The sequence below is a fragment of the Bufo bufo genome, chromosome 1 (genome assembly GCF_905171765.1).
Source record: "Bufo bufo chromosome 1, aBufBuf1.1, whole genome shotgun sequence".
NCBI lineage: Eukaryota > Metazoa > Chordata > Amphibia > Anura > Bufonidae > Bufo > Bufo bufo.
Window position 1 is genome coordinate 436,539,071 of NC_053389.1, and position 24,368 is coordinate 436,563,438.

Genomic DNA, 24,368 nt, shown 5'->3' on the forward strand with positions numbered 1-24,368 from the left:
CAGACAGCCGTATGCTGTCCGCAAAAATACTGAATGCTATCCGTTTTTTTGCGGATCCGCAAAAAAACGGATCTGCAAAAAAACGGATAGCATTCAGTATTTTTGCGGACCCATAGACTTCAATGGGGCCATGTCCTGATTTTCACGGACAAGTATAGGACATGTTTAATTTTTTTTGCGGATCCGCAAAAAAACGGATAGCATTCAGTATTTTTGCGGACAGCATACGGCCGTCTGAATGAGCCCTAACTCCGACTGAAGAAATTAGAGAATCCTGACAATGGCGAACAGGGGGTAGAAATTATGGGACTCGCACCAGAAAAAAAGGTCTTACAGGTGCATTGGTAGAGTTTAGAGCATGGTCTGAATGACGGCCTTGAAGAAACCTAAAATCTTAAGATGCCGCTTCAACAGACACGCCATTGAAAAGAGCTAAATTAAATTGAGGTGGAGCACGCAGAGGAAGCGGCCATGGATTATCAGTGAGCAGAAAAACTAGATTTGTGTACCACGCTCTGCTGGGACAGTCTGGTGCCAATATGGCCCGAACCCCTTCCAGTTTGAGGACGTGAGGGAGAAACGGAAGAGTAGTAAAGAGATACAGAAGAGCAAGCTGGGTCCAGGGGACCACCTGTGCGTTGAAGGCTAGAGCCCAAAGATCCTGGGACCTGGCGACGTAAGTTGGAAGCTTGTGGTTCAGACAGGAGGCGAAAAGGTCCATGTCTAGGAGGCCCCAACAATGGCAGAGCTAGAGAAAAACCTCAGGATGGAGGGACCACCCACCTGGATTAAGATTGTGACAACTGAGGAAGACAGCTGCCCAACTGTCAACTCTGGGTATGTGAAAGGCAGAGTGGGTGTGGACATTCCTATCTGCCCACTGCCAAACTTCTGGTGCCCCCTAGTGGTTCAAGTAAGCAACCACAGTGGAGTAGTTGTTTGGCTCCTGAAGGAGGGCCGCCTAATGATAGAGAGCCATGAAAATGGGATGGGAAGATAAATATAAGGGAAAAGGGAAATATACTCACTAGTGGGGTCACCCCTTTGTTAAACTTGCACCTGAGTGAGATCACCTGTATTCCACTGCATATGCAGTAAGAGGGGGAATGGGTGACTGGCGAGTTACACACCCAAAAGGTGTGCTACTAAAATCTAAAACTCGTAGAGTGAGAAAAAAATAAAAATAAAAAAAGGAAAAAACTAAAAGCAGCAAGACTTGCAGAAAAAAAAACAGCAGGTCATGTCTGCCTCCAATGGACATTAGACTAAAAGTGGTTGTTATTTTTCTTGTAGTTTCAGCTGGGCACATATCTATGGTGGTATTTCCCCAATGCATTCATGAGAAATTGACAGTTTCTTTAAAAATATTTAAAATAACAGTCATACTGTTAGGGCTCATGCACATTAATGTATTTTTCGTCTGCATCCTATCCGCATTTTTTGTGGATCAGATGCGGATCCTTTCACTTCAATGGGGCAGCAAAAAATCGTGTGCTGTTCGCATCCGTTTGTCCGTTCTGTTCAGTCCGCTGAATTACAGAACATGTCCTATTCTTGTATGAATTACGGACAAGGATAGGACTGTTCTATTAGGGGCCGCCCATTCCATTCCACAAAATGCAGAATGCACTCGGCCGGTAGCCGTGTTTTGCAAATTCGTCATTTGCGGACCACAAAACAATCGTGTGTATGAGCCCTTATTTTGTAGTGATTAGTATGAGCTGCACTTCTATACTGTGGCTAACACCATCACTGGTTGCGCAGCATTGTACACGATTATTAGAGAGTTATATCCATAACAATGAGTTGTTCCTTCACACTGAAAGCTTTGTGCCTCCTCTCTGTGGAGCATTGCCTTTTCTATATCCAACAAGGTTTGTCATACAGCACTAGGTCACATAATACACTTCTAGGTCTATGTAGGGAGGCTTCTAAAGAACCTATCAAAGACATTAATCACTTAAGTGAAATTTAGGGCTTGTTCTATTTTGCTGAGCAATCCATTGGCAGACCAGATTCCAAGCACAGATATTAGTGAAGTGACACTGGGGAGGCTCGCCCCCATGGCCGTGCGGGGATCAGGAGCGACGCGGGTGCCACGGAGCGTGTTTTAGACATTGGATAACCCCTTCAAGAGTCTGAATTGGTTATTGCACAGTGCACAAGTGTTACATCCAAATATGCTGGTAGTCAGACATCGACCATTTGGAGAGATGGCCTATATACTAGGTGGTCTGATGAACTATGAAATATGAGAAGAGGCAGCAACATACATTTTCAGTTATACTTACATTCGTAATCATTTGCATTTACCACATCAATATCTTATTTTTCAATACCCTTCTTACATTTTAACATCCAAACAAGGTACCTTTATTTTGTATTCATCAACACATACACAATAAACATAAATTACACTTAAGTTTATACGTTTATACAATTTACAAAGTTCTATGATCCTTCTGTGAGCTACTTACAATATATCTGCAAATATCTTTCCAAAAAAATGTCAGGAAAGATATTCAGACAATTAAACCATTATTCCTTACAATATACGACAATGTTTTCTTTAAATCTGAAGGATAATATTACAATACACTGATATACTCCATAGCTCTGTCCATTCAAGTGAGTGGGAGAGGCACTGCAGTAACCAGCTCCGGCCACTACACAATGAATGGAGCTATGTAGTTCCGATGCCTTTTTTCAGCACTGGAGCCAGAGCTGATCAGTGGGGGTTCCAGGAGTAAGACCTCCACTGATCTGATATTGATATTAACTTGGGAAAACATGAGCTTACAAAAGAACAATGTAAATTAAGTTAAAAAGTACTAATTTTAACAATTTCTCATGATTGCCATAAAAAAGATGTTCAAAGATCAAAATGCTGGTAAATATCATGTGTATGTTGCTCTAGTACAAAATTCCACATACATCAAAAGCCAGTTTTTCTATAACTTTTGTTGCATCTTTTTAAAGCCCAAACCAAGAGTGGATCCAAAACAGAGGAGAAAACTACAACTTTTTGGATCCAGTCTCATTTCTGGCTAAAAAAAAGTACTTGAAACACCTTTATGGGTAGCTACCTTGCAGAATATATCTACAAATAAGTAAGGGTACTTTCACACTAGCGAGCCTCATTTTAGTGCCCCCTGGAGCACCCCAAGCCGCCGGACATATATCATCAGATGAGTATAGCGTTGTTTATCTCTAAATATGTTGATACTTGCATTTTACGCCGCATGCTCTGTTTTCTTAGCTGCATCATCTCTGTGCAACTCTGTGTATATCTGACGGCTGGATACCATCCTGTGGGTGCTCCAGCATTTTGGTTTATTTTTGTTTTCTATTTTTGATCGCCAATATATATTCGCTGTGGAGGGGCAGCGTCTTACTTGGTTGTTTTCTAGTTGTCTCCCGACGAACCTTATCCATGAGGGGAAAGGCGTCGAGACTAGAACCATCTATTTTGACAATCATTGTGTAGCGATTATATTGAACGACCCGGGCATCCATAAGGGTCTATTTGTGTTGTAGGGGTGCTTTAAGGACAGATAGGTTAGGCACGGGGGCAGAGTGCTCCCACCATCTGGGTGCATCTCTGGGCAGAGAATAGTTAAGGGATACCCTAGGGACCCCTTTGGCCCTGCCCCCACTCCGTCACCAATATACATCCTTCGGTCCTGGTTCAAGCCCCCCATTGTCTGTCTGTCTGTTTGTATATTAGTCCCCGTGTGAGGGGCTCATTGTTATTTTTTTGTATTTTCTATTAAAAGTTAGATTTTAGGTGGTTGACCTCAGTGATATTTAATTTTGTACACAACTAACAATTACGTATTTTTCACCGCTGTGAAAATACTTTCACACTAGCGTTTTTGTTTTCTGGTATTGAGTTCCGTCCTAGGGGCTCAATACCGGAAAAAAACTGATCAGTTTTATCCTAATGCATTCTGAATGGAGAGCAATCCGTTCAGGATGCATCAGTTCAGTCCCTCTTACGTTTTTTGGCCGGAGAAAATACCGCAGCATGCTGCAGTTTTCTCTCCGGCCAAAAATCCTGAACACTTGTCGGAATGCCGGATCCGGCATTAATTTCCATTGAAATGCATTAATGCCGGATCCGGCCCCAAGTGTTCCGGCAAAACGGATCCGTTCTTTACATCCGCGCATGCGCAGACCATTAAATTTGCGAAGAAAAAAAAATACCGGATCCGTTTTTACAGATGACAACCGGAAAGACGGATCCGGTATTGCAATGCATTTGTGAGACGGATCCGGATCCGTCTCACAAATGCATCAGTTTGCGTCCAGATTGCTGAATCCTCTGCCGCAAGTGTGAAAGTACCCTAATGCTGCTTGTATCAACACTTCATGGAAGGCAAACAGAAATGAAACCCAGATACTGGGGTTTTATAAATTGGCTTTCCAAAGACAACATCAATTCATTAAATCATACAATTTATACATAAAACTGTACTGCTATTGCAATGTATTGCACATAGCAGACCCCTCATTTTTTCATCTTCATATCGGCTTCGATTGCACACCGGCGGCCTCGCGTGCCTCCATCCTATGACACAACAAAAAAACAAAACGTGTCATTAGAAAGTACAGATAATGGGATACCCTACAGTACTGTCTAAGAGATGGGACAGCTATATACTCTTACAGATATAACTTTAGGGTTCACACTGCGATCCAGATGAAAGAGTCACATACCTGAAACACTAAGCAGTGACCTTCTGCCTTCTCATCCTAGTGCTGTCCTAACCCTGTCAAATTGAAAGCTCTGAACTGCTGATCTGACTGAATGCACTCTACTCTGCGGAGTGAACACATCTTTATTATCATGCACTAAATATCAGAGAACGTAACCTTGCTAGATTGGGCGTGGACAGTTTTCACAAACATTAATATCAGTTTGAAGGACAGAAAGAAGCGCCGAGGTAGCAATGCACAGGAAACACACAGCAGACAGTAATAACATTCACAGTACATAGTCAAACAGCTGTAATGGACGGATGGAGGGTGCTGGAACACATATCCTCCAATACAATGCAGCTATTCAATACTTACAAAGAGAGAGAGAAGGAAGGCAGGAGAGCCCATGGGGACACTGTCCTGTTAAAGGACAAACAGAAAAACAGGTCAGATTCCAAGGAGACTCTCCTCCGACACAAGACATTAGGAAGCTGGCAACACAAAAGCAAAAGAGAAGCCAGGACCTTGCCAATAATCTCATAGAGGGGCAGGGAGGTTTGAGCATTCATACTAGAGGTTTTCCAACTTTTTTTTTTTTAAAGATATAGCTCAATAATTCTAGTACTGGCTTCCCCTTGCTACCCCAAGGACAAGACAAATCCTAAGTTAAAAAAAATATTCACATTTGGATGCAATATGACCCATAAAGCTATGGAACTGCAGGATAAGCAATTCTCTAATATACCTCTAAATAATTTTCTAGTAAAGAGCATGCTTTCTCTAATATGGGCACTCAAGGCACCAGCAGATGAAGTTTCAGAATCTTTATTCTGTCAATGAAGAGAGCAAAGGAGCTGTCCTGATGGCCATATACACAACACTGCCAATCCATTAGTAAGCCAACTGAAAGTGGGCTCAAACAACAGGTAATAGTGACCTAAGCCTAGAAACATCGATAGTACAACTTATAACACAATACCAGTTAATGACAACATACGGGTGTATTTTTATTGATATTCCAAATGATAAAAAGCCATGCTAAGGATGCTTCCAAAGAAACATGGTATCACATAATACAAGTAAGGGAGCATACTAGAATTAAACAATGCAAGTCCTCTCCAATACAATCACTGTACAAATAAACAGTAATATACCAAACTTGCGTTATAATTTGTACTATCAGCACATACAATGCCTGGAATCTGCTGATGGTACCAGGAGATGTGATTTCCCTATACCTACATGGACTCGTCTTATAAATAGAATGATCTGGGTAAAAAATAAAAATAAAAAAATACTACAGAAAGTGCTGAAAATGTACAAGCGCGTACAAGGTATGTTTTACCAAAGGTACCCCCATCTACACTATATCTATTTACATTTGAAAAACACATTCTAGCTAAAAGTATTCGTTCATAAAAAAATACAATTTGCTTGTCTCTTAAAGGGGTAGTCGAGGATTTTACTATAGATAACATATCCTCTGGATAGGTCTTCAATATCTGATTGGTGATATCAGATACCAAGACCCATGCCTCCTGCCGATTAGCCGTTTCAGATTAATGTTCCATCCATTGTGTAGTGGATAGAGCTGGTTACTGCAGAGCTGCTCCCATTCACCTCAGTAACCAGCTACGTCTAGAGAACAGAGCTGCTTGGAAACAGCTGGTCACAGTTTTGCACCCCCACCTATATCGATGGCCTGTCCTGACGATTGGGCATTAAATGATAAAATCCTGGAATTCCTATTTAATTCCTTATGCTATTGCAGGTATTAACAGTGATAAGCATCCTGACAAATTTACAATTATTTATTGTATACATTATGCATTGTATTCTTTAGTATTTTACTACGAACTATGAAAACCCTTTCATCTGTTCTTTCTGCTGCAACTGGACAGGAAGGAGTGAATACATAAAATATGTTATATGGTTATTCTATTATTAAAACTGCTCCACAAAAAAAATTACATTTCTCACAGATTGCCTACAAGCATTGTCTTTTAAATGGTAAATCTCTCTAGTTATTTGTGTTAGACTGGGAGTGGTGGATGCATTGCTGCATAGCTAGATAGATTTACCATTCAGAACTGTAAAAAAGCAGTGTAAACTCCACTGTGGGATTGTATCTGGATTGTCTGCCACCCATCTTTGCTACAAAGAGATTTAAAGGGGTAATCCGGTTAGAGAAAGTTACCCCGTGTCCACAGGACAGGGAATAACTACACGATCAGAACAGGGGCCCCATACCCAGTGGAGCCCATCTCAAATGGACGATGCAGCTGTTTAGAATTGTGCGCCACTGATCCACACATTTCTACGGGAGCGTGGGAGATGGCGGAGTGCTGTACTTTGCTATCTCTGGCGCAGTGGAGCAGCAACTCGCATTTCTGACCAGCGTGGGGGGCTCCACTGGGTACAGGGTCCCCAGTTCTTATGATCAGTGGGAGTCCCAGTGGTAGGACCCCAATGATCTAACAGTTATCCCCCTATCCTTTGGATAGGAGATACTTTTATCTAACTGGAATACTCTTTAAGGGTACTTTCACACTTGCGGCAGAGGATTCTGGCAGCAGTTCAGTCGCTGGAACTGCCTGCTGGATCCGTCAAAACGCATGCAAACTGATGGCATTTGTCAGACGGATCAGGATTCTGATCCGTATGACAAATGCATTGAAATGCCGGATCCGTCTCTCCGGTGTCAGCCGGAAAAATGGATCCGGCATTAAATTTTTTCACATTTGTTTAGGTCTGAGCATGCGCAGACTGAAAGGATGGATCTGGCATTTATTTTTTTTCAAATTTTTTGAGGTCTGAGCATGCGCAGACCACAATGCCGGATCCGTTTTGCCGGAACACTCGGGGCAAAATGCATGTCAATGGGAAAAAACGCTGTTGGGAAATGGTCCGGAATTTTGGACGGAGATAAAACCGCAGTATTATCTCCGTCCTGAAAAGTCAAAAAGACTGAACTGAAGACATCCTGAACAGATTGCTCTCCATTCAGAATGCATTAGGATAAAACTGATCAGTTCTTTTCCAGTATTGAGCCCCTAGGACGGAACTCAATGCCGGAAAAGAATAACGCAAGTATGAAAGCACCCTAAGATAAGATAACTGCTAAAACCAAATCCTTTTTTTAACCTTACAAATAAAATTACCTTTTCAGAGGCATCTTGCTTGCGTGTGGAATCTCGGCCCCTTAGACTTTTTGCACTGATGCCTGATTCAGATGTCTGCATAATCAGCTGTGTGGCTAGGAATTGCTACAGTATGTAAAACAGACAGATTATGTTGAAAACGAGAAAAAAATTCAAATAACGAAATCTATGTATCTAACAGCTTCTAAATATCTATAACATGAAAGGCATTTAGTGCATTTCATCTAGTAGTTACACTAATAACCATACCTGGATTTGTTCCAGCACATCACGCTGCATCTCTACAGCCATGTGGTAGACATCATGATCAGAGCTATTATACATTACAGCATTCTGGAACATAAGCATGATGTCCCTTTGGAATTCCGCTGTACTCCGAATTAGACCAGTCTCAATGTTTTTCTTTATAGTGGATAGGTCCATGGGTCTAAAATAAAAAATGATGCATAAGGAGTACTGCGACAAATTACCCTCAATATGTTAAACCAATTAATAAAAGGTAGTTCAATGCTCATGAATAACTGTGAAAAATCTAACACATCCTAAATCCATCAACTTCAATGAGGCAATTATTTTCTCTCTCCTATCTTGAATGCATCTGTAATTATGTATTGAAAATATAGTAATACACCTTAGACTACAGTTATTCTTACCTCTGCACAATACTATGATAACCAGGAGCAATGTCATCTGTCACAGGCTGAAGAAAGACATTGGCATACCTAGACAGAAAGAAATCACCATATTATTTAGCTACAAAATTTTCCATAGGAAATTCATGGTTCAAGTGGTGGGCTCATGAAGACCCTGACATTGTCCAGTTGTAATGTTTAATAAATGGCAGATTATCAACACAGGAGACTTGTGAGAGATTTTATCTGGCTTCAGAATTAAGTCTATATTAATAAAATTATTTCATATGAGGTAAACTATTAAATACATTACTTCTACTTCACCGGTATTACAAAGAATAAAGGAAATATACAACCTGCTGAAGCAGATGTCACGGACACCTCAAAAACATGTTAAAAAGGGGTTATGCAAGCATATTCTCCTGCCTGACCTGACATCAGGTGGAGGGATGCCACTGAATGTTAGGCAGAACGGTTGCTGAGGCAAACATCTGATGCACAGAGAGTATTGTGCATGGGTCCCATTAATTAGAATAGGACCATGCAACTTTCCTGCCCAGCATGGTGTCTCTCGATGTCAGATTGGGCAGGGGAAGAAGCCTGACAACCACTTTAAAGTAGTAAGGCACAGACATAGAATCAGCAGAGATAGTTACAAAAGATGTCAGACCTGTGATTGGCTGCTGCTCTCCAAACCAACATAATAGCTTTTTTCCAGATTTTCTGGGCTTGTATGGCCTCCTGATCTTCACTGCAGACCGAACTGAAATTATAGAGATGTGTGTTATTTTAAACACACAGAACAACGTTTTATCTGCCTTATCTGCCAAAATTCTGAAAACTAAAAACACACTTATATAGAACCTCTCCTGACATGTCTGTTTTAGGAACTACATGCATTCTCCATGTAATAACAATTATGGAGCATCTGTTCTTATGACTCTGTGTTGTGCCATTCTTCTGTTATACTTGCTGGAAGCTTATGGATAAAGGTACAGATGCGAGTTACCAATGTGTGGCATGTCCCTGCACAGTCTGACACTATCCAATCAGTGCTGCCTCTGTTGAGCCTCATTCACACGTCAGTGTTTCACGGATGTGCGCTGTACGTGTTCTTCACAAACAGCACACGTCCCTATTCATTTTAATGTGTGTATTCGCAGTGTTTTAGCACTGTCCATGGGTCCGTTTTTTTTTTTAGCACGGATGCAAGTTCTATTTTGTCCGTGTTCACGGATCCATCATGCCCGTTATAGTCTATGGCTCCGTGAAAACCACGGATGCCATCTGTGTTTCACGGATCATTATGAAGAGATTCTTTGAAAATTATTTTTCAGCTGTTCAGTTTCAGTGAAACACGGACAGCAAAAAAACGGACACACAGACTCAACACGGATCCTTCATGGACAGCTTCACAGATGCATCACTGTCTACCTGCTCACGGATTTGAGCACGGACACATGAATGAGGCTTTAGACTATACAAGGACACCCCAGCAACAGGTGACTCCCGTCTGTATGTACCTTTATCCATAAACTTCTAGCAAAAATAAGAATGGCACAACATATAGTCATAAGAATAGATGCTCCAGAATTGTTATTACATGGAGAACGCAAGTTGTTCCTAAAACAGACATGTCAGGAGAGGTCCTCTTTAAACATGTACATAAATGTACTCACAATTGGGAGGATGCTGGACTGCTGGGAATAGAATCTGCAAGTGTGTGGGACTGAAGCTGAGCATTATGAATACTGAATCCGTCATCACTCTCACTGATTGGAGGTTCATTATCCATTTCAGATAGATATTCCTCCCCGGCTTCTTCTTCTTTGGGCTCTTCAGGACTACCAACCTCACTTGTGACATCCTCCTCTTCCTCATCTTCCTCTCCTTGAGAGTCCTGGATAAAAGTATTTGCATAACTTCCCTTCCAAAATACAAGGCTACATCTTACAAATTTCAGAAAAACTGTAGGACAGAATACCTTGTTCTGATTGGCAGCTGGAGGCTCGGATTTCACTGGCTCTGGAAATAGGAGCAGAACAATGAAAGTATGCAGTGCTAAGTAATACCGCACCCCTTGTAAACCCAGCTGTTGTAAATCTTCGTTATAACCCCAAGGCTGGCATATAAATTACTACAGTTCTCAGTGCGCACCAGTTAAAGACGGACTCTCCTCTGATGGTATCCCTCTTTCTTCTTCATTCAGAAATGCGTCACTGTGAGAAGTCTCACATTCTGGTTCCTTGAGGTAAGAGAAAAATATTACTTTACCTACTTTACACACCCTTTAACCCCTTTATGCCACAGGGATTTTACAAGTTTCAAATTTTTTTGCTCCAGAGCTTCCTGGAGCCATAACACTTTTTTTTTTTTTTTTTTACATCTATTTATTTTGTGGTTAATATGTGGAAAGGGGGGGGGGGGGGGCTGATTAGAATTTTTTTTTAAACATTTATTTTTAGTTCCCCTCGGGAAATGAAACATGCGATCTTTTGATCACTTATGCCATAGACTGCAATGGTTTACCATTGCTGTCTATGGAAGAATTAGTCCGTTCCTATCATGCTTTCCCAGATCTCCTAAGCGGACATCATTTTCAAAGACCCAGCAAGTCGTAAATGGTTAAAGATATACCTCCGTTTTCACTTGGTGATCACTTGTTTCCTCTTCTTTGACTGGTTCTTTTACACTAGCTTCACTTAACTCTTCTTCAGGGGGTTCAAGCTGAAAGGTTGAAAGAGATGTCAGGGGGGCCCCATCTGACTGGGCAGGTTCCACCTCTGGTTCAGAAGGTTCTGCTTTTATATCAGCCAACTCCATGATATTCATTATTGTATCTGTATCCTTGGGCCCCGGAATGAGAGACTTTGGAAGTGTCTCTTGTTTCACTGTGTGTTCCTGAACAGCTTGATCCCAGGGCCCACCAAGGGCTTGGGGGTCATCATTCTCTTCACAAAAAGAAAGGGCTGCCTCAACTGCAGCTACATCCAGCACTTCAGGATGGTCATCAACCTATTCAGAGAATGATTTGATTACAAAGCAATATAAACAGTACATCTATTAGTTAATTTAACTAGCAAGCATTCCATATTATACTTGGATTACAAAGTTTTCCACTCTCCATCACATGACCATATCGTCCAATGACTAAAAGGTGGCCATACACAGCTCGGGCATAAAGTGGAGGGGAAGGGGGCTGCTTTAGCTGCTGATATCTCCTCAATGGTAGCAGCTAGAAGCCTGCAACTGGTCTTGTGACAGCATTCGTCCAAGCAAGAGAGGAGATATCAGTGTTAGAAATCGAGTCGGGAATAATTACGGGTAAAACTTGCTTTTACTTTCAGCTGCATTCACAGTATCCCGATTTCTATCAGTGATATCTTCCCCTGTATTGAAGATATTGCTGTCATTCTGTCTGTCATTTATGGTCTGAAAGTTGGAATGTCAGCTTTCAAATAATACAAAGCACATATCTCTAGCTGGTACCAAACCACAGATATGAGCAGTTAAAGCAGCCGCCCCTCTCCCTATCAGTCTGCAGGAGAATGAGGGAGCAGAGGCAGAGCTGACAGGCTGCAGGAGGTGAAAAAATATATACAGAAATGTGACTATCATTTTAGTGACCCAGATAATAAAATTATATTATTTTTACCACCATAAATATAATTCCAAAATAATGTTGTTTTTTTTTTATCCCTAACAATAAAATAATAAAAGTTATTTAATGCACTATATATACAAAAATGGTTCCTAAAAAACCTACAACTAATCCCGCAAAATAAAAATAAAACATTTAGAAGAAATTTTTTTTTAAGTTATGACTACTACAACACAAAGGGGGGAAATATTATTGGTCCTTAATGCTAAAATTAATGATGCTACTAAGGGGTTAAAAATGCAATAATGTCTCCTGAGTTCGCACCAACAAGACTTACTGCAGACACACATTAAAAATCTACAATAAAAAAAGTGACATTTTTGGGAGGGTTTTCCTAATTTTAACGTAACTGTTAAGAGGTTAAATAAATGTGCTTTACCTGTAAAAACCATGCTTGCATTTTTTTGCTTTGCATTTTTTTTCCCCATGGACAACCAGTGTTCTAACCATCGCCACCCTGGCTTGGAAAAAGATTCAAGGATGCCTGAGAAGAGTCACAGTTATTCATGATCCCCCTGTTGTCCATGTCCACCTACTGATGATTGCCAGTTTTCTCATAGGGCGACAACTACCAGTTATTAGCAGTTGGGTGAGAAGAGCAGGGGGATTAAGAATAAACATGACTCTTCTCAGGTAGTCAAGACTGTTTTCCAGGCCAGGGTGCAAAGGTTATAATACCGGTTCTCAGCAAACACTATTAGACCCTGCATGACACTGCTTTCTGTCTGTACTTTATGCTTCTCTCAGTGAGGGCAGTATAAAGTTGATGAGTGGTTCCCTATATTGGGAGTCTGTCACCAGGAAATTCATTTAGCGATCTGTTGTGGCATTCTAGAGGGGCTGGCAGAGGTTGCACAGAATTGCTCGAGCCCACCCTCAGTGAATTTAACTGCTTATCTTCATATAGATTAACAGCACTTTTTCTTCAGAATAAAGCAGCAGATCGCTGAGTGAAAAGTAGCAATACATTCAGCTGAGCTAGCCCTACATAGCATTGTGCCTGGTTTAACAGTGAATTAGCTGGTGACAGACTCCCTTAAACCGTAGGACAGGAACGTCTCATCCTTACCTTGTCTTCAATTATTGCAATGATATCTCCAACAGTTTCAAAGTCTAACTCCTCTCCAGTGTAAGATACAGCAATGTCCATTTTCTCTGCTAGATCCAGGTCTCCCTTGCTGTCTGAAGACTCATCCTTTGATTGTGCACTACTATCTCCAGTTCCCAGACATTCCTTGTTGATAGAATCTATGATCATGGAGATGTCACTACTGTCCATGGACACGGTAACTGTGTGTGGATCAGAAGCATTTTCACTGTCCTCCTGCTGGGTCACTATATGGGCAAATCAAAACTGCTTTGAGGATCATGGACTATTTCCCCCTATATCTGCAAAATTACATTTCTGTTTATCTGGAATAATAAATCATTTTATATTTAATTTTAAAACATATCTTAATCCAAATTTACAACTAAGGGGCTAAAAGGGTATCCATGTCTCCCTAAACAAGCAAAGAATTCAAGATTAAGAAATAATTAATGCAACCATGAAACCCAAGGCAGAAGTTACCTGGGACAGCTGCAGTCATTGGAAGTGCTGACATCATAATAATGGTAGCCTGGGACTCTACTGGGGTCAGCAAAGATTTAGATGGCGATTCACTTGTAGCAGCAGAGAAGGAAGCAAGAGGTGCAGTAAAGTGTGCAGGACCAGCTTCTAGAAGCCGTGACAGAGTAGGAGCACCTAGCAGGGTAAGAACAGGAAGGGACAAAACACAACAAGAGGCCAGAAACAGGAAAAGGTAATGAAGCAAAAAACAGAAACAAGAGAGAAAAAAGCGTAGAAGAAAAAAAAAAAAAAAAAAAAAAGGTATTTACTAGTGTTGCCCGAACTTGTGTTTTAAGTTCTGCGTCTAAAGTTCAGGTTATCGAAGAATCCCGATATGGATTCCGCTACCACGGACCATAATGGAATTTAGAATCCATAACGGGATTCTTCGATAACCCGAACCCGAACTTTAGACGCCAAACTTAAAAAACAAGTTCACTTAACACTAGTATTTACATAATCAGAAATAAGAGGCAAGGACCAAGTGACAGAAGAAAATGAATCACCAAAAGAAAGTCTTAAAGGGAACCTGTCACCAAAAAAACGCTTAGTAAGCTGTTAATAGTACCTTATAGTGCTGCATAGTAGTTTCCTAATGCACTTTTTCATAGTTTAGCCGCATCTAGCCTCCTTCAGAAATCGATGTTTTATTCAGCCGCTGCCCCCTGCTTCAAGTCAGGTTTGAAGTCAAGGGGGCAGCGGCCTAGGCGTCTCCAATGCTGCTCTCCCCGCCTCCCGCCGCCTTTATTGACAAGCCGGATCTCAGTGCTGGGACCGCGCTCCGAGCCCGCATGCGCAGTAAAGGGCTGCTGTAGCGCGATCCCGGCTCCGGCTCGTACACTCAGCCGGCTTCAGTTTCACTACTGCGCATGCGCCCGCCAGCCTTACATACTAGCGCAGTTACAGAAGATGTCGGGCGCATGCGCAGTAGCGAAACTGAAGCCGGCTGAGTGTACGAGCCGGAGCCAGGATCGCGCTACAGCAGCCCTTTACTGCGCATGCGGGCTCGGAGCACGGTCCCAGCACTGAGATCCGGCTTGTCAATAAAGGCGGCGGGAGGCGGGGAGAGCAGCATTGGAGACGCCTAGGCCGCTGACCCCTTGACTTCAAACCTGACTTGAAGCAGGGGGCAGCGGCTGAATAAAACATCGATTTCTGAAGGAGGCTAGATGCGGCTAAACTATGAAAAAGTGCATTAGGAAACTACTATGCAGCACTATAAGGTACTATTAACAGCTTAGTAAGAGTTTTTTTGTGACAGGTTCCCTTTAAGAAGATTTTGACAAATAAATAGCATTTGATAACTATCGTTTTGTCCATTTGTCATTCTACATACCTGATGCTGCCGGAGATGCTGGAATTGTGCCTGCAATAGGGTGCAGCTCACCTCCATGAAGACTTGGAAGTAACCCAACATCCATTAAGACACTAGAGCCGGTAATGTTATTAGTTCCTAAAGTCATTTCACTCTCACTGACCTGTGGAAAAAGAAACAGATATGGCAAGAAACTTGACTACGGACAGATTTTACCTCCATTGGCAGGACTATAGGTAGTGTTGGGACACCCTCCATGAGAACCAGGGGGGATCCATACCAGACGGGGACTTGTGGGCAACACACTTCCTTTCTTCAGGAGCTCCGATAACAGCGGGGAGGGGGGTGGAGTTGCTTTCTGTCCCACCATCTTTTTCTGGGGAGAGTCGTCCATCACAGGGGTCAATGGGGACTCCAAAGGGGTTGGAGGAGGAGGAGGGGTGTCAGGAATGCCAATGAAGGAGGAGACTGGGGTGTTTGGTAAAGACCCCACACTTACCTAAAGACATAATTTAGCAAACATGCATGAGTTAAACATATGCAAGGCAAACCCATATCTAAAAGAACAGTGTAAGAAGTAAACTTACCCCCATGTTTGCCTCCTCGGTGCTATTCGGTGTCAGGTCTCCTAAACCAAACTCTCCACCTGGAGATGAAGATCCAACAGATGAGCGTCCTATTGTGCTTGAACTTCTGCGAGGAATATTCTTAGCTGCCTGTCGTGCTGAAAAAGATAAAACATTACTGTAAAATGATGAAAATCTTTCATATTCATACACAAGCTGTAAAGTAAAAGAACATAAGCCACACTTCACATTAACTTACAAAGGTTTTCATCGTTAGGGATCTGATTGCTGAGACCCCTACTGATACCTAGAACAACCATATCCTGCAGCAAGGAGAGAGTGTGCTGCTATGTGAGCGCTTCTCTCTCCTCGTTCAAGTGATCAATCTCAACACTCAACCCCCACCAAGCAAAACCTTTGATATCTCACTGTGACTTAAACTAGATGCACACGACCGTATGTGTTTTGCGGTCCACAAAAAAAAAAAACGGTTGACATCCGTATGGCATTAGTTTTTTTTGCGGATCGATTCTAACATTGCCTATCCTTGTCTGCAAAACAGACAAGAATAGGACATGTTCTATTTTTTTTTGCGGGGCTACAGAAGGGAGCAACGGATGCGGACAGCACACGGAGTGCTGTCCGCATCTTTTGCAGCCCCATTGAAGTGAATGGGTCCACACCAGAGCCGCAAAAAATGCGGCTCAGATGCGGAACCAAACCAGGGTTGTGTGCATGCAGCCTTAGCAAAAGTTTTATGAAAGCTTAGATGCAGGGTAACTTCGTAAGTGCAATAATGGTACAGCTGTGAGCCAAGAACTAACAGAATTTTATATGGAAACGGACAGGAAGCTACTGAGAAGAATTTGCTGCAGAAGGAAGGAGAATACTTCCCCATCATGTATTACTCCTGGATTTCTCTACAAATGTATTTGTAGTCATGCTTGATATTTTGGCTTGTGTTACAGCCTAACCTTGATAAGCAGCATCTGTTGCCTTCTTTTTCATCTCGGCTTCCTCCTCTTCCTGTTTCTTCTTGCTACAAGATGTGGAGAAAAATGTTGGTACACAAAGTGAGTATTTTGCTGGTTATGTCTTATGGAAAAAGATAAAATGGAAAATAAAACAAAACATACGCCACAATATCGTTCCACAGTTCCTCCAATTTGCTGTCCATGTGGCCACTCTGAATCAGTTCTGCTTCCTTCTTCAATTTTCTATAAAAATAAATAAAGCTCTTACTAAAGATTAATATATTTTATTTTAAACCGTACCTACACTTTCAAAATAAGCTGCCAAGTGTGTATACATGAGTGAAAACATCTGACCATAGCTGTGTTCTCCTCTGCTACCAACATCTGTAATTCTAAGTTGGTGGGTGGAGACTAGTGATGAGTAGCAGGGGTCACATTCGAATTTGCGATATTTCGCGAATATTTTGTAGAATATTCGGCGCATATTCACGAATTTGAATATTCGTTATACTCTACGATTTTTTTTACTCGAAAAATCGACAAGCTAATGATCGCGTAATATGCGAATTTTCGTAATGTGAATTTTTATCCCAAATTTTTCAATTGCCGAGCAAAAACATGATTCCTCCCTGCTTCTTGCTTGTGGGCCAATGAGTCATAGCACTATATCGAATATATAATTTTTTTCGAATATTCGTAATATTCTAAAACAAGAATATATAGCAATACAGCGAATATTCGAAAAATACGAATGTAGAGCAATTTAGCTAATATAGTGCTATAATCTTTTTTTTATAGTTGTAATTTTTTTTTCAGACTGGACTACAGATGAGAAAAAAATTACAACTATTAGATAAAGAAGATTATAGCACTATATTAGCTAATTTGCTCTATATTCGTTTTTTTCGAATATTCGCTATATATTCTTGTTTTAGAATATTTACGAATATTCGAAAAAACAAATATATTCGATATAGTGCTATATATTCATTTTTTTAGAATATTCATCATTTTTCCCATTTAAAGTCATGATTCCTCCCTGCTTCTTGCTTGTCTCGAATTTTCGAAGTACCTATATTTGCGATAAAAATTTGCAATTCGAATATTCGTGATCAACACTAGTGGAGACTAGCTGCTATGATGTCTCCCTGTACAATACACAGAGAAAGGAGATTCTGCCCTCCAACTCGCTCAGACTCACTAAAAAGCACCATACAGAATATTATAGAGAAGTACTGAACAGTAGCGATGTGAATTAGGCTTCCTTTCACATATGCATTTTGGCATTCTGGTTTTGAGATCTGACAGAGGATCTCAAAACCGGGCCAAAACGGTTCAGTTTTCTCCACATGCATTCTGAATGGAAAGAGATCCGTTCAGGATGCATCAGGTTGTCTTCTGTTCCGGCAGCATTTTGTTTTGTGACCGGACACAAAACCGCTGCAAGCTGCAGTTTTGTGTCCAGTCATCGAAATGGAACAAAGCGGATCCGTCACTAAAAACAATGTAAGTCAATGGTGATTGATCCGTTTTTTTAGGATCCTAAAAAAAAATATCAGTCAATGTATTTAGTGAGGGATCAAGTTTGTTCTATTTTGATGTCACACAACCGCATCCTAATGGAACAGATGCATCCTGATGTGTAATCAAAACGGAACCGTTTAATTCCGGTGTTGAGATCCTATGCTGGATCTAAAAACCTGAAACCAAAACGCATACCGTATTTTTCGCCCTATAAGACGCACCTAGGTTTTTGAGGAGGAAAATAAGAAAAAAAATTTTTTTAACCAAAAGGTGTGCTTTTGGTGGGTTTTGAATTAATGGTGGTCTGTCATGTGGGGGATCTGTGGATGGCGCTGTTTGGTGGGGATCTGTGGATGGCGCTGTTTGGTGGGGATCTGTGGATGGCGCTGTTTGGTGGGGATCTGTGGATGGCGCTGTTTGGTGGGGATCTGTGGATGGCGGTGTTTGGTGGGGATCTGTGGATGGCGCTGTTTGGTGGGGATCTGTGGATGGCGCTGTTTGGTGGGGATCTGTGGATGGCGCTGTTTGGTGGGGATCTGTGGATGGCGCTGTTTGGTGGGGATCTGTGGATGGCGCTGTTTGGTGGGGATCTGTGGATGGCGCTGTTTGGTGGGGATCTGTGGATGGCGCTGTTGTGGGGGATCTGTGGATGGCGCTGTTGTGGGGGATCTGTGGATGGCGCTGTTGTGGGGGATCTGTGGATGGCGCTGTTGTGGGGGATCTGTGGATGGCGCTGTTGTGGGGGAATTTGTCACCTCTCCTGACATAAAATATTTTTGTCCTCCATTAAATTTAAATTCTGAATTATCTTTTCTTAGAACTTCCTCATAGATATTTATGAATAAACTGACAAATGAACGCTATGTTTCCTCTTATGTAATGTATGTCCATATACAGATTATTGTAGTCTCTTCTGCTCTAATACTATCCATTGAGTTGATAACCTAACAATTATAAGTCTGTATGAAAAAGACTACACCATAATTTAGAGGTACATATCAATGCAGGGTGTGCCCGATATCCATCCATACTGTAATGTCAAAATTACACAAATAGAGGTTATGTTCTAATATAGGTCAAAAACAGGGTCTGAATACACCTATTAAATATACCCTGGACAATTTATTATTTTTCTGGGTCAATGATAATAACCATATACAGTCTGACACTAGGAGGACTGATTGCATAGTGTCAGTGTGTTGAAGGACACACCCCAACTGGTAAATAGCATCACATATACATTTCTAGGAAAAATAACAGAAAAAAAAAAAACAAAGAACAGATTTTTAAGAAAAGATGCTCCAGAACTGCAGTAAGGGAGTAAGAACATTTACCAAGTTAAACATGTCAGGAGAGCAGATAGGTCCTCTTTAACAGGGGCGGACTGGGAACTTAAAGTGGCCCTGGAAAAAAACTAAAAGTGGCCCAAATGATATAGGTGGGTCCAAACTGACAGAAGGAGGGGCAACACAAGTAGATGGGTCAGAGGGGCGTCACTCTTGCTGGAAGGAGCCCAGGCACGCCTCCTGCTAGTGCCCAAGCCCGCCCTCATGCTGGGAGCAGAGAAAAGGGGGGCAGAGTTATGGCTTGAATGTGATGTAGGAGGGGTGGGTAGGCACATTGTGGCAGGGGGCTTGTCTGGGCTCCTTCCTGCAAGAGTGACGCCCCTCTGGGCACCTTACTGGCTCATTTGCATACCAAATAAACTGGATTTTCAGAGGATAAAAACGTCTATTGCTGGAACAAAGGCACATCTTGAAATAAGATACTAAATGCTATTAGGCCATGGCTTTACTTCAATAGCGATTATCCTGGTGACAGATTTTCTTTAAATGGGACAGTAAGGCCCCTTTCACACGGGCGAGTATTCCGCGCGGATGCCATGCGCGAGTTGAACGCATTGCACCCGCACTGAATACCGACCCATTCATTTCTATGGGGCTGTTCACATGAGCAGTGATTTTCACGCATCACTTGTGCGTTGCGTGAAAATCGCACCATGCTCTATATTCTGCGTTTTTCACGCAACGCATGCCCCATAGAAGTGAATGGGGTTGCGTGAAAATCGCAAGCATCCGCAAGCAAGTGCGGATGCGGTGCGATTTTCACGCACGGTTGCTAGGAGACGATCGGGATGGAGACCCGATCATTATTATTTTCACTTATAACATGGTTATAAGGGAAAATAATAGCATTCTGAATACAGAATGCATAGTAAAATAGCGCTGGGGGGGTTAAAAAAATAATAATAATAATTTAACTCACCTTAATCCACTTGCTGCCGGCATCTCGTCTGTCTCCTCCTTTGCTGAACAGGACCTGTGGTGAGCATTCATTCCAGGAACAGGACCTGTGGTGACGTCACTCCGGTCATCACATGATCTTTTACCATGGTGATGGATCATGTGATGGGTCATTTGATGACCGGAGTGACGTCACCACAGGTCCTGTTCAGCAAAGAAGGAGACAGACGAGATGCCGGCTGCGCGAGCAAGTGGATTAAGGTGAGTTAAAAAATAATAATAATAATTTAACCCCTCCAGCGCTATCTTACTATGCATTCTGTATTCAGAATGCTATTATTTTCCCTTATAACCATGTTATAAGGGAAAATAATACAATCTACAGAACACCGATCCCAAGCCCGAACTTCTGTGAAGAAGTTCGGGTTCGGGTACCAAACATGCGCGATTTTTCTCACGCGAGTGCAAAACGCATTACAATGTTTTGCACACGCGCGGAAAAATCGCGCATGTTCCCACAACGCACCCGCATTTTTTTGCCCACAACGCCCGTGTGAACTCAGCCTAAAAGAACACATGTCCCCTCTGTCAAGAGGGTTGAGGACTGTGTTCACTTCTTGTATGTCCCCACAAAGGGGGCGAGAGAGATGACAGTGACAAGCTGTGATTTTTCTTCATGTCTCTTGCTGCTTTTTTTAAATATATAAAAAGGTGGATCTCACCTGGTATGGGTCATGGATTAAACATTTTTACGAGTTACAAATTTAAAAGATTTACCTATACTTTTCTTGTGTTTCTTTAATTAATTTCTTCAGTTCTTCAATTCTTTCGGCTGTCAGTTTACGCACAATTACATCTTCAACTGTCTCTACAACTTCTCCTCGTTCGCCTCTTTTTCGTCTTAAACAATTTGAAATAAGAGAAATGCTTAGATTTCAGAAGATGCAGGTAATATAATAAAATATAGCATTTCCATGAGATGTAATAAAGTTATTTACATGAAATGTCCCATTACAACAACATATCTCCTATCCAGAGAATAAGGGATGTGTCTGATTGGTGGGGGACTGACCACTGAGAATGGGGTCCCGTGTTCTCCTTTATTCTCTCCATTCAACTCCATTGGACAGCCAGAGATAGTTGAGTGTCAGTGCTCGGCTATCTCTGGCAGTCCCAAAAAGATGAATGGGGCAGAAGACAAATATGCATGTCTTCAACTCCATTTAGATGACGACGGAACACGGGCCACTGTTCTCACGATTGGCGGAGGCCCCAATGGTTAACTCTCACTGATCAGTCACTTATGCCCTTTTCTGTGGACAAGAGCATGCTAGGGAGGCTCATCCCATCGTGGCCTGCTATTGGCTGCCTCTCTCCCCATCATCGGATGTTTTGATCCGCACGACAGGGAGATGCAGCTGCGGCCGAGCAGGGATTAGAAGCGACGCGCGTGCCAGGGAACGGAGTAAGTATAAGCCATATGAGGGGGACAGGCATTGGGGGTCCTTTTAGGGGTTGCATAATCCCTTTAAAGTCCATCAAAAGGCTATATAAACTGTGCAACAATTAGGGCTGGGCGATTAATTGAACATGTAACCAGACCGCAAAAACGGATACAGTTGTCTGAATGAGCCTTAAACAATGCTCTCTTCAGGCAGGAGGTGGTATAGCTGGCAGGAGGAGCTAACTCGTTTTCTAGCTTAGTGTCGCCTCCTAGTGGCAGCAGCAGCAGCTATACCCACGGTCCTGTGTCCCCCCATGATACGAGCGAGAAATAAGTTTGGACCCAAATATATACTCACTTTGGAGTTTCTGTAGTTTCCAAAAGCTCAGAATACTGTGAGGCACAATGCTGAGAATAAAACAGAGTTAACACTGATATTGCTTCAAGAAACAAAATGTGGATTGATGTTCCAACATAACGGATATCAATTTCAACTTTTGATATGTTAAGGTACAGTCCACGATGGACGTAAATTGCAGAGACAAATTCAATTCAAAATCTAGATGACCTAAGGATTTCATGCATTTGCAAAGGGTGAAATCCACTGTGGAAATCCGCAGCATAAATAGTCATGGTGCAGATTTAAAGGGGTTGTCTGACTGAAAAAGAATTCTCCCGAAGACAGCAAATGTCCTAAAATAATAAAAGAAAGTCGACTCACCAATGTCATCTCTTGCCACTTCCTGTGTCACCTCTCTGATCTGATCCCCCCCTGTGCTCCAGCCATTAAGTTTTATCCCGTATAGAAAAGACCCATCTGTTATATGGGTCCATCTGTTCACTTTTTATTGGGCAGAACTTTGCACAAAAATCTGAAGAGGCATGCTGTTGTCGTGTGTACTTCTCTGGATTATTTGGCATACTGGCATCCATTGAAGGGGTTGTCCACTTTTTTATATTGATGAGCTATGCTCTGGATAGGTCATCGATATCAGATTGGTTATTTGAAGAGAATGATCGTATGAGCGCTGCCTTCTCTTCACTGTTTAACTGCTCGTTGTCGCAACTGCAGCGGTGAGCAGGTGCGATTACAACTGCTTCATCCCCATTTACTTCTACGGGAAGGCTCTGTAGATGTACATGGGGACGGAGCAGTTGTAATTATACTTACTCCCTGCTACATATGAGCGCTGCCTTCTCTTCAAGCAGCTGATTGAGGATAGGTCTTCAATAGTAAAAAAAAAAAAAAAGCGGTGGTATTTTTCACCTGCCCATAAGGTTTTAGAGGAGGAAAATAAGGAAAAAAATATTTTAAACCAAAGGTGTGTTAAAATAATTTGGACACATTATGGGGGGGGGGGGGGATTTGCTACTGACACAATGTTACGGGGGATCTGCTGCTGACACCCTGCTGTGGGGATCTGCTGCTGACACTAAATTATGGGAGGGATCTGCTGAGATACACTTATAGGGGATCTGCTGCGACGTACTGTTATGACGGGATCTGCTATCATGCGCTGTTATGAGGGGGAATCTGCTGTTATGCACTGTTATGGGGGGGGGGGGGAATCTGCTGCTGACACACTAGTGGGAGGGGGCTGTCCAGTGATAGGCTTTTGGGGGGACACTTTAGGTACCTTTTGTTAGTAGTTTAGCTGCACTCCAGAGGAGCAGGCATGTGGGAAGACGTAAGGGCAGAGCAGCCATGTGTGACAGGAAAGCCTGCTCCCGCCCATCGTCTGCCTGCTCCAGGGCACCAGCCCCTGGTCTCCCTTCTACTGTGCATCTGCCAGACATGTGCTCTCCTGCCTTCAGCCTCACCCCACCGTGAGGGCTGCTATCCCTATGCTGCACAGTCTGCGATGTGCCGGCAAAATGCAATGCACCGGCCATTATTTCCCCCCTGCACTGTATTCGCCCTATAAGACGCATTAACAATTCCCCCCCCCCTCCCCACTTTGGGGGGGGGGGGGGTGCGTCTTATGGAGCGAAAAAGACGGTAATAGATGCCACTATTCTTTTTTTACAAAATCACAGCTTTTGTTGTTTTTACTCTTCTTTGGCAAAAATACAGTGGTCAAATGCTACATGAAATGTTACAGGACATTAAAAATGCTCAACACACAGTTTTTTTTGAGTAGCGTTTTAATAAAGTTTCCTTGCTTCCTTTGCATTTTTTTTTTTTTTAATCTCAGCATGTTCTGGGAGTGGCATATTCTCAGGCATTTTTCCTTAGGGTTCTTTCACAGAAGCGGATGCCGTGCGAGTAATCCGCTGCGTGAAAGAGAGCCAAGCCCTGTTCCGGGCAGCAGAGACATGGAGCATTAACATGATTGATAATGCTCCGTGCCGCTCTGTGATCTTTTCACAAAATGGCTGGGTCAATTTAAGAAAGTCACCCAGCATTTTGCCAAGGTTTTCTGTCACTAGTTTATGTCGCCCTTAGAGCAGCAAAAAACTAGAGACAGATTCTCCTTAAATGGACTTTCCAGCTCAACAAATAAATTGGTGGTAGCAGGCTGAATGGTTTAAAGTACC

The 24,368-nt window shown here is 42.2% G+C and overlaps 1 protein-coding gene across 4 annotated transcripts in view; it reads right to left on the reverse strand.

Moving 5' to 3' along the window:
• Window positions 1–4,240: 4,240 nt before the first annotated feature.
• The window catches only part of BRD8 (bromodomain containing 8), a 30,920-nt gene continuing 10,792 nt past the window's right edge, over window positions 4,241–24,368 (reverse strand). For 2 of the 4 annotated variants that reach the window (XM_040406894.1, XM_040406910.1), the window contains 18 exons: window positions 22,189–22,238; window positions 21,164–21,286; window positions 16,782–16,862; window positions 16,620–16,684; window positions 15,667–15,803; window positions 15,360–15,578; window positions 15,101–15,242; window positions 13,225–13,490; window positions 11,132–11,509; window positions 10,652–10,739; window positions 10,479–10,519; window positions 10,174–10,394; window positions 9,165–9,257; window positions 8,516–8,584; window positions 8,112–8,289; window positions 7,863–7,967; window positions 5,077–5,121; window positions 4,241–4,570 (listed from right to left, as the gene is read on the reverse strand). In XM_040406894.1, coding sequence (XP_040262828.1) covers window positions 4,511–4,570; window positions 5,077–5,121; window positions 7,863–7,967; window positions 8,112–8,289; window positions 8,516–8,584; window positions 9,165–9,257; window positions 10,174–10,394; window positions 10,479–10,519; window positions 10,652–10,739; window positions 11,132–11,509; window positions 13,225–13,490; window positions 15,101–15,242; window positions 15,360–15,578; window positions 15,667–15,803; window positions 16,620–16,684; window positions 16,782–16,862; window positions 21,164–21,286; window positions 22,189–22,238 — 2,361 coding nt within the window. In that variant the 3' untranslated portion in view covers window positions 4,241–4,510. The remainder of the gene's footprint in view (window positions 4,571–5,076; window positions 5,122–7,862; window positions 7,968–8,111; window positions 8,290–8,515; window positions 8,585–9,164; window positions 9,258–10,173; window positions 10,395–10,478; window positions 10,520–10,651; window positions 10,740–11,131; window positions 11,510–13,224; window positions 13,491–15,100; window positions 15,243–15,359; window positions 15,579–15,666; window positions 15,804–16,619; window positions 16,685–16,781; window positions 16,863–21,163; window positions 21,287–22,188; window positions 22,239–24,368) is intronic. The other 2 variants (XM_040406915.1, XM_040406901.1) reach the window with 2 other exon arrangements.